This window comes from Oncorhynchus clarkii, chromosome 11 (assembly GCF_045791955.1).
Source record: "Oncorhynchus clarkii lewisi isolate Uvic-CL-2024 chromosome 11, UVic_Ocla_1.0, whole genome shotgun sequence".
Taxonomy (NCBI): domain Eukaryota; kingdom Metazoa; phylum Chordata; class Actinopteri; order Salmoniformes; family Salmonidae; genus Oncorhynchus; species Oncorhynchus clarkii.
In genome coordinates, this window is record NC_092157.1 from 35,441,931 (window position 1) to 35,455,174 (window position 13,244).

A 13,244-nucleotide genomic window follows, 5' to 3' on the forward strand; every position below is an offset into this window, starting at 1 on the left:
GTGTGGACAGAGACAAGGTACAGTTAGCTGATTGTATTGCGAGACAAAGTATATGGTACAAAGCAGCTGGGTTGTCAAGTCCTTAAGTCGTCAAGGGCCAAACATCTGCAGTATCAACACACCCGATTTCCCAGGTGTAAATGAGGCAAAGCAGTCCTCAAGGAGTGGAGTTTGAATCCCTGGTGTAAGAAGAGAAGTGTGTGTGTATGTTCCTGATAGATGCCTTCTTGGCCTTCGGAGACTCGATGACCAACAGACAATATCAGACTAGGGACCAGGAGTGCATTGGTGAAAAGGAGACTGAAGAAGAGTGTGAAGAGTGGAGGTAGAGAACAGAGAATGAAGAGTGGGGTGCCATAGAGAGGGAACAACGCAGTGAAAACAAAGGTGGTGAGGAAATACATGCTCCATTTTATTAGCCCTTCTCGTGAGATGGGACAGTGGAAGTTAATTCATAATCACTACTACGTGTCAGGGGAAGTGATGTCATAATCAGAAGGCGTGGTGTCATAATTCAAGGAGGGAGTAAATCACTACAGTGACAGGAGGAGTGATGTAATAACTACTGAGTAATTTGAATTCACACAAACTGTCTACGTGCCTTTTAAGTACTTAAATTAATATGTTTTAGCTATAGCAACATCCCACTGGGCACAGACGTCAATTTAATGTCTGTTCCATGTTGGTTCAACTTAATTTAATTGAAATGGTGTGGAAACATTAACTCAACCAGTGTGTGCCTAGTGGGATATTGTAATTAGGGCTGTCAAACGATGAAAAAAATGTAATCGAGTTAATTCCAGGATTTGCTGTGATTAATCACAAATTCTGAATTTGCTCAAATTGAGCTGTATTTTAAGATTTTGTCTTTGATTTTGTCCAAAGTAACAGTATTCAAAATCAAGTAGATGAATTATGCACACTTTCTTTAACCTAAATGTCAACTTGTTTTGACATCGCATTGTTTTTAGCTGAATAGGTGATGTATTTGGGATGTTTTCAGTGTATTTTGAACGCTTTCAGACAATGCGATTATTTGTGAAAAAGAAATGTGTGCACTTAAATTACAAAACGTTAACTCGAGTTAGCTGATTGACAGCCTTAATTATAATACATGGGGAAAATGCTATGAATGTATAACTAAACTCATAGTTGTGTCAAGATAAAGGACGATTGGACCATTACTATAGTATAGTTTTTTTTTTGTAATTCTGAAAGATAAAATGCTGAAACAGCTCTTCTCTGATTTCTCTCTGAACCTTTGGACATTTCATGCTCAGAGTAAAACGATACACCTTTTCAAACTGGAGTTAAAAACTTTGTATAGTACCATAAAAACCATCTCAAACCAATGCTCAGGACTCAATCTGTTTTTTATACATGATATTTACGCAAAGATTGAGGTCTCCCTTATTTCTTGCCGGCCTTCTTTCTTTCTCCCTTATTTCTTGCTGTCGGGGCTGAAGACACTTATGGTGAAGTCTGCGCTCTCTGTGCCGTACTTGTTCTTCACCAGGATGCTGTACTTGCCCGAGTCTGTCGTGTTCACCGTGGTGATGGTGAAGCTGGCGTACTTCCCCGACTGGAACTTCATGATGTAGTGGTCGTCCGACACTATCTCCCTCTCGTTCTTCAGCCAGACGACCTCAGGCACGGGGTCGCCTGAAATGTTACAGGTCAGGTTCAGGGCCTGGTGGGGGAGAGAGACAGGATCACATACATATACAGTAGGGTATATCTGAAATGGCACCCTATTCCCTCTACTTTTGACAAGAGCTCTGATCAAATGTAGTGCACTATGTAGGGAATACTAGGGTACTGTAATGGGACATTTTTTGAGTTCTCCTTTTCCTGTATTTGATATGTAATAAACATGATTGTATGTGCACAACGATGCATTCCCTTGGGGAATGGAAACAGGAGTTAACATTTTAATCAAAAAGTAAATAATTAAAAAAAAATACTTTAAAAAGGCACGTGTATGTAAACAAAAACAAAAAAACGATTTGTCAAAAATATACTGGTGTTTTTGCCCATCTTCATATTTTATTTTTATTGGCCAGTCTGAGATATGGCTCTTTTTCTCAGTTGAGGACTTGTGAGACATCTGTTTCTCAAATGAGACACTCTAATGTACTTGTCCTCTTGCTCAGTTGTGCATCGGGGCCTCCCACTCCTCTTCTATTCTGGTTAGAGACGTTTTGCGTGGTCCTGTGAAGGGAGTAGTACCCAGCGTTGTATGAGATCTTCAGTTTCTTGGCAATTTCTCGCATGGAATAGCCTTCACTTTGTTTCGGGACATTTTGAGCCTGTAATCGAACCCACAAATGCTGATGCTCCAGATACTCAACTAGTCTAAAGAAGGCCGGTTTTATTGCTACCTTCATCAGCACAACAGTTTTCAGCTGTGCTAACATAATTGCAAAAGGGTTTTCTAATGATCAATTTGCCTTTAAAAATGATAAACTTGGATTAGCTAACTCAACGTGCGATTGGAACACAGGACTGATGGTTGCTGATAATGGGCATCTGTACGCCTACGTAGATATTCCATTAAAAATCTGCCGTATGCGAATTGGAGTGGGCCTAGGGTTTCCGGGATGATGGTGTTGATGTGAGCCATGACCGGCCTTACAAAGCATTTCATGGCTACCGACATGAGTGCTACGGTGCATTAGTCATCTAGGCGGGTTACTTGGGCAAGAGTGATCATACAGTCATTCGGAACAGCTGGTGTTCTCATGTATGGTTGGGTGTTGCTTGCCTCGAAGCGAATATAGAAGATATTCCGCTCATCTGGTAGGCTTGTGTCACTGAGCAACTCGCAGCTAGTTTTTCCCTTTGTAATGAATGGTAGTTTGCAAGCTCTGCCACATCTGACGAGCGTAAGAGCCAGTGTAGTAGGTTTCAATCTTAGTCCTGTATTGATGTTTGATGGTTCGTCGGAGGGTTCCCCTTGAAAGAGGCAGCTCTAGCCTTTAGCTTAGTGCGGATGTTGCCTGTAATCCATGGCTTTTGGTTGGGGAATGTATGCCGTGGGGACAATGTCGTCGATGCATTTATTAATATGGTAAACTCCTCAATGCCATCGGATGAGTCACGGAACATATACCAGTCTGGGCTAGTGAAACAGTCCTGTAGCTTAGCATCCGCTTCATCGGACCACATCCGTATTGAGTGCATCACTGGTACTTCCTGTGAGTTTTTGCTTGTATGCAGGAAGCATGAGGATAGAATTATGGTCAGATTTACCAAATGGAGGACGAGGGAGAGCTTTGTATGTGTGTCTGGAGTAAATTTGTTTTTTTCCGCCTCTAGTTGCACAGGTGACATGCCAGTAGAAATTATTTGCCAGATTTCAGTTTTCCTGCATTAAAATCACCGGCCACTAGGAGTGCCGCCTCTGGATTAGCAGTTTCTTGTTTGCTTATATACAGCTCGTTGAGTGCGGTCTTAATGCCAGCATCGGTTTGTGTTGGTAAAAAGACAGCTTCGAAAAATATGGATGAAAACTCTTAGTAAATAGTATGGTCTACAGCTTATCATGAGGCATTCTATCTCAGGCGACCAGAACCTTGAGACTTCCTTAATATTAAAAATTGTGCACCAGCTGTTGTTAACAAAGAGACCCACACCACTCCCCTTGAGCTTACTGACATTCTGCCCTGCCAATGCATAGAATAACCAGCTAGAATATTATCCATGTTTTTGTTCACCAAATATCAGAGAAACACAGGATATTACAGTTCTTCAGGTCACATTGTTAGGATAGTCTCGAACGGAGCTCGTCCAGTTTGTTCTCCAGTGATTGTACATTCGTCAATAGAACAGAGGGTAGATTATTTACTCGCCAGCGTAGTTTCATCAAGACAAATGCTATTCAATTACAGTAACGACAGTAGTTATAATTTGTTACTTTACACCTCTGTTTGCACCCGTTTAGTCTATAATTATCTGTTGTTACTAAGTATTGACCTGTTTAACTGCCAGTATCAAATGTCTGCCAGTGTTGAAAGTTATGTTTAAAGTTTGACACCAGACTACATTCAAGGACACACTGATAATATATATTTGACACTGTGTGATTCTGTATTAGCTGATGTTATGATTTTCTACAAGCCTGACAGGCTGGTGTTTACAGAACATTCGGTGCTGTGTGATTAATATATAAAAGGGCCTTCTCAGAGAGGGACCTCTAGACATTTTCTCTGCTTCTGTTCTGGAGGTGCCTCCCTGTTGCAACTTGTATTAAACCAGATTGATTTTGATTGGCTATCTGTGATTGTTCTGCTCTTTTATTCACTTTGAAAATCCCTATTACAGGTACCATTTCAGATGCAACCATAGTAGTGTCATACACTATCAAGCCTGCATGGCCAGGTTGGGACTGTGGACATGCATAGACAGATACAGATCCATCCAGACATGGTTACCTTGAGCTCCTGTATGGTGACAACATCAGGCAGGCCTCCCGCCACACGAGCACGATCTGAAAAAAGGAGCACCAAAATTAGGCCACTGAGCTCAGATCAGTTTGAAAATATCAGTACCCACTAAAAATACAGTGAGCAGTCCTCTCATCCCCATCTTATAATAAAGTTTTTAAAAGTTGAGGTGTGTGCGTGTGTGTGAGAGAGAGAGTGAGAACTTACTTCTCTCTGCAATTGCGGCCGCTCTGACAGTGGAAGAGACAGAACAAATTGAAGAACAAAGGTAAGAGAAACAAATGCAGAGAATGTGTTTGGAGCCAGGAAGCGTGTCTAAGCAAAGACTTCATCTGTCTACCCACTTCCCTTCCTCAAGTCCTATCAGAGACTACCTGCTATTTAAACAGTACATGCAAAGAGAGAGAGAGTGGCTGGGCAAACAGGGAGGAACACCAAAAATAGCAATGACATGAAAAGGACAGTACTTACTGACATGTTCACAACATGTGGATAGGCTTACACAATGTGTTTTTTGTTGTTGTTGTTGTTGATGTACAAAAATCCACACATTTTAGGTCACTTACTTGAGCCTCTGGAACTCAGCATATGCGTCATCAAATGCTGCAATAAAAAAAAGATGGTTAATAAGCCTATCAAAGCATTGGTGTGGTGGGAAGCTGCCTAATTCAAACCTAGATGTAGGCCGCATCCCAAATGGCACCCCTTTCCCAACATAGTGCACTACTTTTGACTACAGCCTTATGAGCCCTTGTGAAAATTAGAGCACTATATAGGGAATATAGGGTGAGATTTGGGAAGCAGATGTAGTCTCACCCTGGCCGGCCAACTCCACAGTCCTCTTCAGACCGCCCTTCCCATCGTGGAACTCAATGGCATATTTGCCCTTGTCTTTCTCTGTGGGTTCTATGATCTGTAGCCACAGCTGCTCTCCTACCACACCACTCTTAATGCGGTCTGTGAAGGCTATCGCTGAATCCCTACGAGAGAGGAAAACAGGTCACTGACTTACACACATATAGGCTGCAGCAGACACTTTACTTGCAAATATACTCACACATGCAGACACACGCGCGTAGCAGACTTCGCACTGTTTGCTTAGCGAGTGCTGCTTCCTCCTGATTTTGGGCTCACACCGAGGCGCAAACCCAGGACCGCTGCCTTGCTTGCACACGTGACCGCTCTCCCAAAGCGTCTTAGCGGTCAGCACCACCGAAAAGCTAGCTATTCTGTAGTGCTAGTAGGGACACTTCAGGCTGAGCATGTTTCAAAACATCTCCATGCACTACATTCACCCCCCAAACTTACAACACAGCGGCCCGTGTTGAGCTGAGCACAACTGCAAATCCGGGTCACGGCACCATCTGTAACTGACATCACGCTGCTTGCTTAGCGAGTACCGTTTCCTCCTGATTCACCTCACACAGAGGCTCGAAACCCAGGACCTCTGCCTTGCTAGCACACGTGAACGACATCCCAAAGTGTCTTACCAAGTCGGCGCCACCGAAAAGCTAGCTATTTGGCAGTGCAAGTGGGGACACTTCAGGCTGAGTAGTAAGTCTGTGTGCTACATGCACACACACACACCAGAGGGTGGTGGGTTGAGCTATAGGAGGTCAGGCTCATTGTAATGGCTGGAATGGAATTAATGTAACAGAATCAAACACATGGGAACCACGTTGGACTCCGTTTAAATTCATCCATTCCAGCCATTAAAATGTGGCCGTCCTCCTATAGCTCCTCCCACCAGCCTCCATTGACAGACATAAACACAGAGAAGTAAGGAGAGTACACACTTGTGGTGCCAGGTGACCTGGAGCGCTTCGTTGTAGTAGCTGACAAAGGAGTACAATCTGATGCCCTCCTCTGTGCTCTGGATCTTCAGTGCGGTGGAGGAGTTGGCTAGCGGAGGTTACAGATACGTTACACCGTGCAACATTATAGAGAAGTTACAAAGTGCAACATTTAAGACTTTACACAGCACAAAGTTACACAGCTCAACTTTACAGAGGGACACTTTAGGGATGTTTTGAACACAAGTAAAACGCTTCTACTACGACAGTGACACATGTACTTACCGATATGACTGAACATTTCATTCATCAAGTCTCTGAAACCTGGAGAACAGAAATGTGACCATAATATAACTTTGTAAAAATGACAGACTTGTGGCGTTACTGTACAGACAATGAGGTATGGCTTTGAGGGTTTTAGTCACCTTGTTCTGTCAGATTCAACGTAGAAGTGTCCTTCCCTCTGTCATCCTTCATAACAATCTCATAGACACCGGCATCCTTCTTTGAGATCTATAAGAGAAGGCTAGGTTTGAGACACATCTAAAATGCAAAGCCACCATTTTGTAAAGGAAGAAACTGAAAATCTCAAGCGAAAAGACAAGCTTTTCTCCCCTGCAATGGATGCTGCAGGACACATTTATAGGACGCAAAAGCAAAAAAGCATTCTCAAAACAAACAAAAAACAAGAAGATGGCAGAATGACCACTTTTGGCAGGGCTGGGCAATTATTTTCCACGGAGGGCCATATTTTTGCCATAACAGGCCAGAATCATATTACATGATTATACATAATGTGCATGACTGTGTTGACAGATATATCTACTGTAAATCATATCCAGATATAGTACTTATTTTACCTTTTTAACATGCACAGAAATAAACCACATCCATGTTCTCCTTTTGATAGGAAGTTTCATTATTAAAACATGCAATGAACTACACTTAGGTAAAAGTACACAGACAGAACTCGTGTTTTTGTGTATACCCGTTAACAAAAGAAAGGGACAGCTCAACATTACATTTAAACAACCCAATCAGTGTGAGGAGTGAAGTCTCTGATGGGCATTGACTAGAGCAGTGGTCAGGTATAGTTTTTGACGTCGCTATGCGCAGGATTGCTGAGAGGTGAGTCAGTAAGAGATGATCTGTGCCTTGACCTGTTATAGTTCCTCACAGAAAATGTCTGTTCATATACATAGGTTGGTGCAAACATCTCCTGAGCATGACTCATAATCTTTGGAAAGTTTTGCTCATCGAGAGATGCATAGAACCTCGTCAGTGACATTGGAGAACTATTCAAAACAATCACTGCATCAGACTGAAGAACGATCAGCTCAAATCGCAGGTCAGTGGGAGCGTTATCCACATTGAAGGTGGAAGGAGAGGAAACCAACAGCATGTCATTTTCCAACACTTCGAAATCCTCAAAACGACGACAAAACTCACCTTTCAAAGCACGTATCAGCGATGTATACTTCTCCCGCTGGTCATCTGATAGGGAACAGACTAGTAGTGTCGGAAGGTGGGTGAGATTGTTGGCTTCTACTTGATAGGTCAGTAGGAGTCATTTTCCCTTGAAGGCTTTGATAAGGCTGTGCATCTGAAGTGAAAAAAGTCCCTTCCCTTGTAGTTTGGAATTGGAGTTTATTCACGAGGGCCATGATGTTCATGGTGAAGGAAAAATCAGCCATTCTTTATCTTGCAGTTAAGGGAAATCCACATATTTTCATTTCATTTGCAAAACTCCTACACCCTCTTAAGCACCTTCCCCAAACTCAGCCATCTCACGTTTCTGTGGTAGGGAAGATCTGCAGGACCCGACTGTCTTTTCCAACAGAGAGACTGCCTGTGGTTTAAAGATTTTGCCACTTTAGTGACTGCATCCACAACATGGCTCATTTTCAGAACACATTTACAGAGCACCTCCTGATGTGTAATGCAATGCAGGAAAATACTTTTCTGATCTGGGTTCAGCTCAGCTACTTGATCTTGCATCCTTTTCAAAAGGCCAACGTTTTTTTCCTGTCAAGTTTGGTCACCCGTCAGTGGTCCACTGGATAACTTTTCAAAACGCAGTCCCAGCTTTGCCACACACTTATATGAACCTCCCCCAATAAATCTTTCCCTGAGGCTGTGCTCTTCATTGACTGCACTGAAGCTCCTCTGTCATTTCTAAGTCTGGGGTTTTGCCTCGTAAGAATATCAACAACTGTGCCAAGTCACGTGCATCACTGCTCTCATCCAGGGCCAAAGGCGGAATCTTGTCTTTCAACTGTTGTTCCATATTCTCAGTGACGATGTCCTCAACGCGCCGTGTCACTGTTCAACTTGACAGGGAAACATTTCCAAACAGCTCTTTCTTGTCGGGGCAAAGTATTGTTACCGAGTCAATTAAACATTCTTTAAAGAATTCGTCCTCAGCGAATGGCTTGATATGTTTAGCAATTTTGTGGGACAGTACATAGCTATCTCTTCGCAATTCCGTCATTTGCTGAATGCAGTTGCAGCGCGAGCGTTGCAAAATAAATGTATACATACATGTTATTCAATCATTGCACCCACACTGCTTGCGCCCGCCAATGAGCGTCTGTGTTGCCAAGCGCTAAAATAGAAGTCAGTTCTATTTTGTGACGCTGAACCAGTGAAAGTCTTGCCTCTCCTATCTCCTCATTGGCTTTTAGAAGCACACAGTCAAAAAATGTCAGAACACATACCGGTACTCATTCTAGGGTTTTTCTTTATTTTTACATTGTAAAATAATAATAAAAGTGAAAACATCAAAACTATGAAATAACACATATGGAATCATATAGTAACAAAAAAAAGTGTTAAACAAATCAAAATATAAGTAGCCACCCTTTGCCTTGATGACAGCTTTGCACTCTTGGCATTCTCTCAACCAGCTTCATGGAATGGAATGCATTTCAATTAACAGGTGTGCCTTGTTAAAAGTTCATTTGTGGAATTTCTTTCCTTCTTTATTCCTTCTTTAATCAGTAGTGTTGTGACAAGGTAGGGGGGGGGTATACAGAAGTTATCTCTATTTGGTAAAAGACCACATCCATATTAAGGCAAGAACAGCTCAAATAATCAAAGAGAAATGACAGGCCATCCTTACTTTAAGTCATGAAGGTCAGTCAATTGGGAAAATTAAGAACTTTGAAAGTTTCTTCAAATGCAGTCGCAAAAACCATCAAGAGCTATGATGAAACTGTCATGAGGACCGCCACAGGAAAGCAAGACCCAGAGTTACCTCTGCTGCAGAGGAGAAGTTCCTGTAACTTCACCTCAGATTAGAGCCCAAATAAATTCTTCACAGAGTTCAAGTAACAGACATCAACTGTTCAGAGGAGACTGTGTGAATCAGGCCTTCATGGTCGATTTGCTGTAAGGAAACCACTACTAAAGGACACCAATAATAATAAGAGTCTTGCTCGGGCCAAGAAACACGAGCAATGGACATTAGACCGGCGGAAATCTGTCCTTTAGTCTGATGAGTCCAAATTTTAGATTTTTGGTTCCAACCGCAGTGTCTTTGTGAGACGCAGAGTAGGTGAACGGATTATCTCAGCATGTGTGGTTCCCACCGTAAAGCATGGAGGAGGTGGTGTGATGTGTCATCAGGGTGGCTACTTTGAAGAATGTCAAATATATTTAGATTTTTTTGGATACATGATTCCATATCTGTTATTTCATAGTTTTGATGTCTTCACTATTATTCTATAATGTAGAAAATAGTCAAAATAAAGAAAAGCCCCTGGAATGAGTAGGTGTCTCCAAACTTTTGACTGGTACTGTATAAGGATGTTAAATTATTTACAGAGCGTGGCAAGAATGTGCCCCAAAAGCTGTCAGAATCACCGATTTCTGAAAATGTTGTTATATTGTTGAATTAAATTTTCATAATAGACGGGTTGGTTTAGCAACAAAACCGACTGGGTTGGCTTAGATTGTTGTTATGTAAACTATACTTTGTCTCCAAACGTTTATTGAAAACATAAATACATTTGCACTTGTCTCAAATACATTGTTGTGGTTGTTTAACTAGATACAGTAGTGAATCTTTTCCATATTATTAGCATAAACATGACATGAGTCAAAACAAGACATGGTAGCAATAACAAGCTACAACGAGCTGAAACGAGCCACATACGATTCCCCACATGACAACTTCTTGCCATTGTTGCTAGCTATCTGACAGTTCAGAATCATAACGCCACATGGCTCATTGATGTGCAGGCACGCATCATTTTTGTGACCGTCAGCCAACCCCTCTACAGCAAGGACTGATGATTTGGTTAGCCAAACTAACAAGTCTGTTTGTTTGGTTACAAAGGCAACTACTGTAGCTACCTAGTAAAATTGCTAGCTACTTCAGTGGATGTTGGAACACATTTCTAGCAGCAAATGGGTTACATTATAGCGTGGTATAATCAAATCGGGGTTCACCTTCCACGTCATGCATTATTCTCCATAGAACACATAGCTAGCACCTCATAGGGTTGGGTTAGATGCTGGGACTGGAAATGTGAGAAGTGTTGATAAATTCAGTTAAGAGTGACGTCTTTATACAATAGCCTAATACATTTTTTTTTTTAAAGATTACTGTAAAATAAACTTCTTTAATATAATAAACTTCAACCTCTTTAGACCACCTGATGCTCAACTTATCACCAATGAAGCCAGAAGATGCAGCCAGAAGATAGTATCCATGACGTGTGAGGAACATATACAGTATTTATGATATATGAACATAGACGTGCAATGATGATACAGTTTCATAGTTACATACAGTATGCAAATGAACAACACATAATGTTTGTATAACATCACTAAAATATTCAATACGTAGTGTGTTAATACATGTGCCGTACAATCATTGAAACATTATATTTTCCAACCTTTACCTAGCCTTTAATGTACACAAGAGCCATTCAAATAGTATACAGAAATCTGCAAAACAATACTCTATAAGCTGTAAAGACAGGTGTTGTGCAGTATGGTGTTACAGTCCCTGTAGTTTCTCATGTATGAGGTACATGAAACATTAGAATTCCTCTCACCTGAGCAATCTCCAGGTTGAGCACTCCCTCTGTGAAGGTGAGATTCCCATCTCCCTTGACCTCACGCCCATCCTTGTACCACAATGCAACAGTCTCCTTCTTTATGTTTCCAACCTGCGGGAGGCGAAAGACACCTATAATGTTCAGGTTGTTGTCCAGATGTTGCCCGGCTGCACCCTGGTAATACCATCTCATCTGGAAAGTTGAGAGCTGAGCTGATCTATTTTCATAAAACCCATACTTCACTTTGTGTGTTCTTTTCCTACCTTGCACTTCAGGAAAACACAGCATTCTGGGGTCACTTCATAACTCAAGTACTCAACAAAATGAGGGCCTGCAAAAAACAAAACAAAGCAGGAACTATTCAGTAGTCTACAATTTGTGGCATAACATACCGCTATTCTATTTTCTTGATTTAAAAAAAAAAATCCCACCTTGCTTTCTGTGCCACTCTTTGCACATGAACTCAGACTCCTTCTGCAGCCCTTTGAACACTGGGGAAAGGAAACAAAACTGTATCTACAAATCATATTCATCTTTCTTGTAATATAGTTACCATGATGTGTTTCGTACATTGATGTGGATATTATTTAAACAAATACATTTTTCATACATTTGTATGTAGTTCATTCATAGTAATCTTTTACTGCCCCCTAGTGGAGTATGTTAAGATGTAACTTCTGATCCATAGTGGGGCTTGTTTTTTTCTTTACAACAGAGGGGTGATTGATAGCCTGGTCCCAGATCTGTCTGTGCTATTGCCTACTCCATTGCTGTACTTGTCAAGCCGTGACAAGGAGATGGCATGATAGCACAAACTGGCACTCAGGCGAGAGTGAGAATGATAGAAGGTGATTGGAGGAGGAGAAAAGGACAGCCGGAGTTAGTCCTACCTTCTCCAATCAGCACCAGGCTGGACTGGTTGGTGGCTTTTCCGTCCTGCAGCTGGAAGGTGAAGGTTCCCTCGTCCTCTTGGAGCAGAGACTCCATGATCATCTCAATCACACCTGTGTCCTTGTTAAAGTTCATCTTGTATTTCTGAAAAGAAAAAAAGGCCATAGACAGAGCATTTTCAGTATTGTCAAATATACACTGCTCCAAAAAATAAAGGGAACACTAAAATAACACATCCTAGATCTGAATGAATGAAATATTCCTATTAAATACTTTTTTCTTTACATAGTTGAATGTGCTGACAACAAAATCACACAAAAATGATCAATGGAAATCAAATTTATCAACCCATGGAGGTCTGGATTTGGAGTCACACTCAAAATCAAAGTGGAAAACCACACAACAGGCTGATCCAACTTTGATATGTACTTAAAACAAGTCAAAATGAGGCTCAGTAGTGTGTGTGGCCTCCACGTGCCTGTATGACCTCCCTACAACGCCTGGGCATGCTCCTGATGAGGTGGCGGATGGTCTCCTGAGGGATCTCCTCCCAGACCTGGACTAAAGCATCCGCCAACTCCTGGACAGTCTGTGGTGGATGGAGCGAGACATGATGCCCCAGATGTGCTCAATTGGATTCAGGTCTGGGGAACGGGCGGGCCAGTCCATAGCATCAATGCCTTCCTCTTGCAGGAACTGCTGACACACTCCAGCCACATGAGGTCTAGCATTGTCTTGCATTAGGAGGAACCCAGGGCCAACCGCACCAGCATACGGTCTCACAAGGGGTCTGAGGATCTCATCTCGGTACCTAGTGGCAGTCAGGCTACCTCTGGCGAGCACATGGAGGGCTGTGCGGCTCCCCAAAGAAATGCCACCCCACACCATGACTGACCCACCGCCAAACCGGTCATGCTGGAGGATGTTGCAGGCAGCAGAACGTTCTCCACGGTGTCTCCAGACTGTCACGTCTGTAACATGTGCTCAGTGTGAACCTGCTTTCATCTGTGAAGAGCACAGGGCGCCAGTGGCAAATTTGCCAATCT

General features: G+C 42.2%; 1 protein-coding gene across 2 annotated transcripts in view; it reads right to left on the minus strand.

Annotated features, from left to right (window-relative positions):
• Window positions 1-388: 388 nt before the first annotated feature.
• The window catches only part of LOC139420466 (myomesin-1-like), a 43,177-nt gene continuing 30,321 nt past the window's right edge, over window positions 389-13,244 (minus strand). For both annotated transcript variants that reach the window (XM_071170648.1, XM_071170647.1), the window contains exons 25-36: window positions 12,198-12,342; window positions 11,739-11,798; window positions 11,571-11,638; window positions 11,305-11,418; window positions 6,664-6,751; window positions 6,524-6,562; window positions 6,242-6,347; window positions 5,262-5,425; window positions 5,012-5,048; window positions 4,653-4,675; window positions 4,434-4,489; window positions 389-1,690 (exon numbers count right to left, since the gene is read on the minus strand). In XM_071170648.1, the coding sequence (XP_071026749.1) occupies window positions 1,442-1,690; window positions 4,434-4,489; window positions 4,653-4,675; window positions 5,012-5,048; window positions 5,262-5,425; window positions 6,242-6,347; window positions 6,524-6,562; window positions 6,664-6,751; window positions 11,305-11,418; window positions 11,571-11,638; window positions 11,739-11,798; window positions 12,198-12,342 (1,149 nt within the window). In that variant the 3' untranslated portion in view covers window positions 389-1,441. The remainder of the gene's footprint in view (window positions 1,691-4,433; window positions 4,490-4,652; window positions 4,676-5,011; window positions 5,049-5,261; window positions 5,426-6,241; window positions 6,348-6,523; window positions 6,563-6,663; window positions 6,752-11,304; window positions 11,419-11,570; window positions 11,639-11,738; window positions 11,799-12,197; window positions 12,343-13,244) is intronic.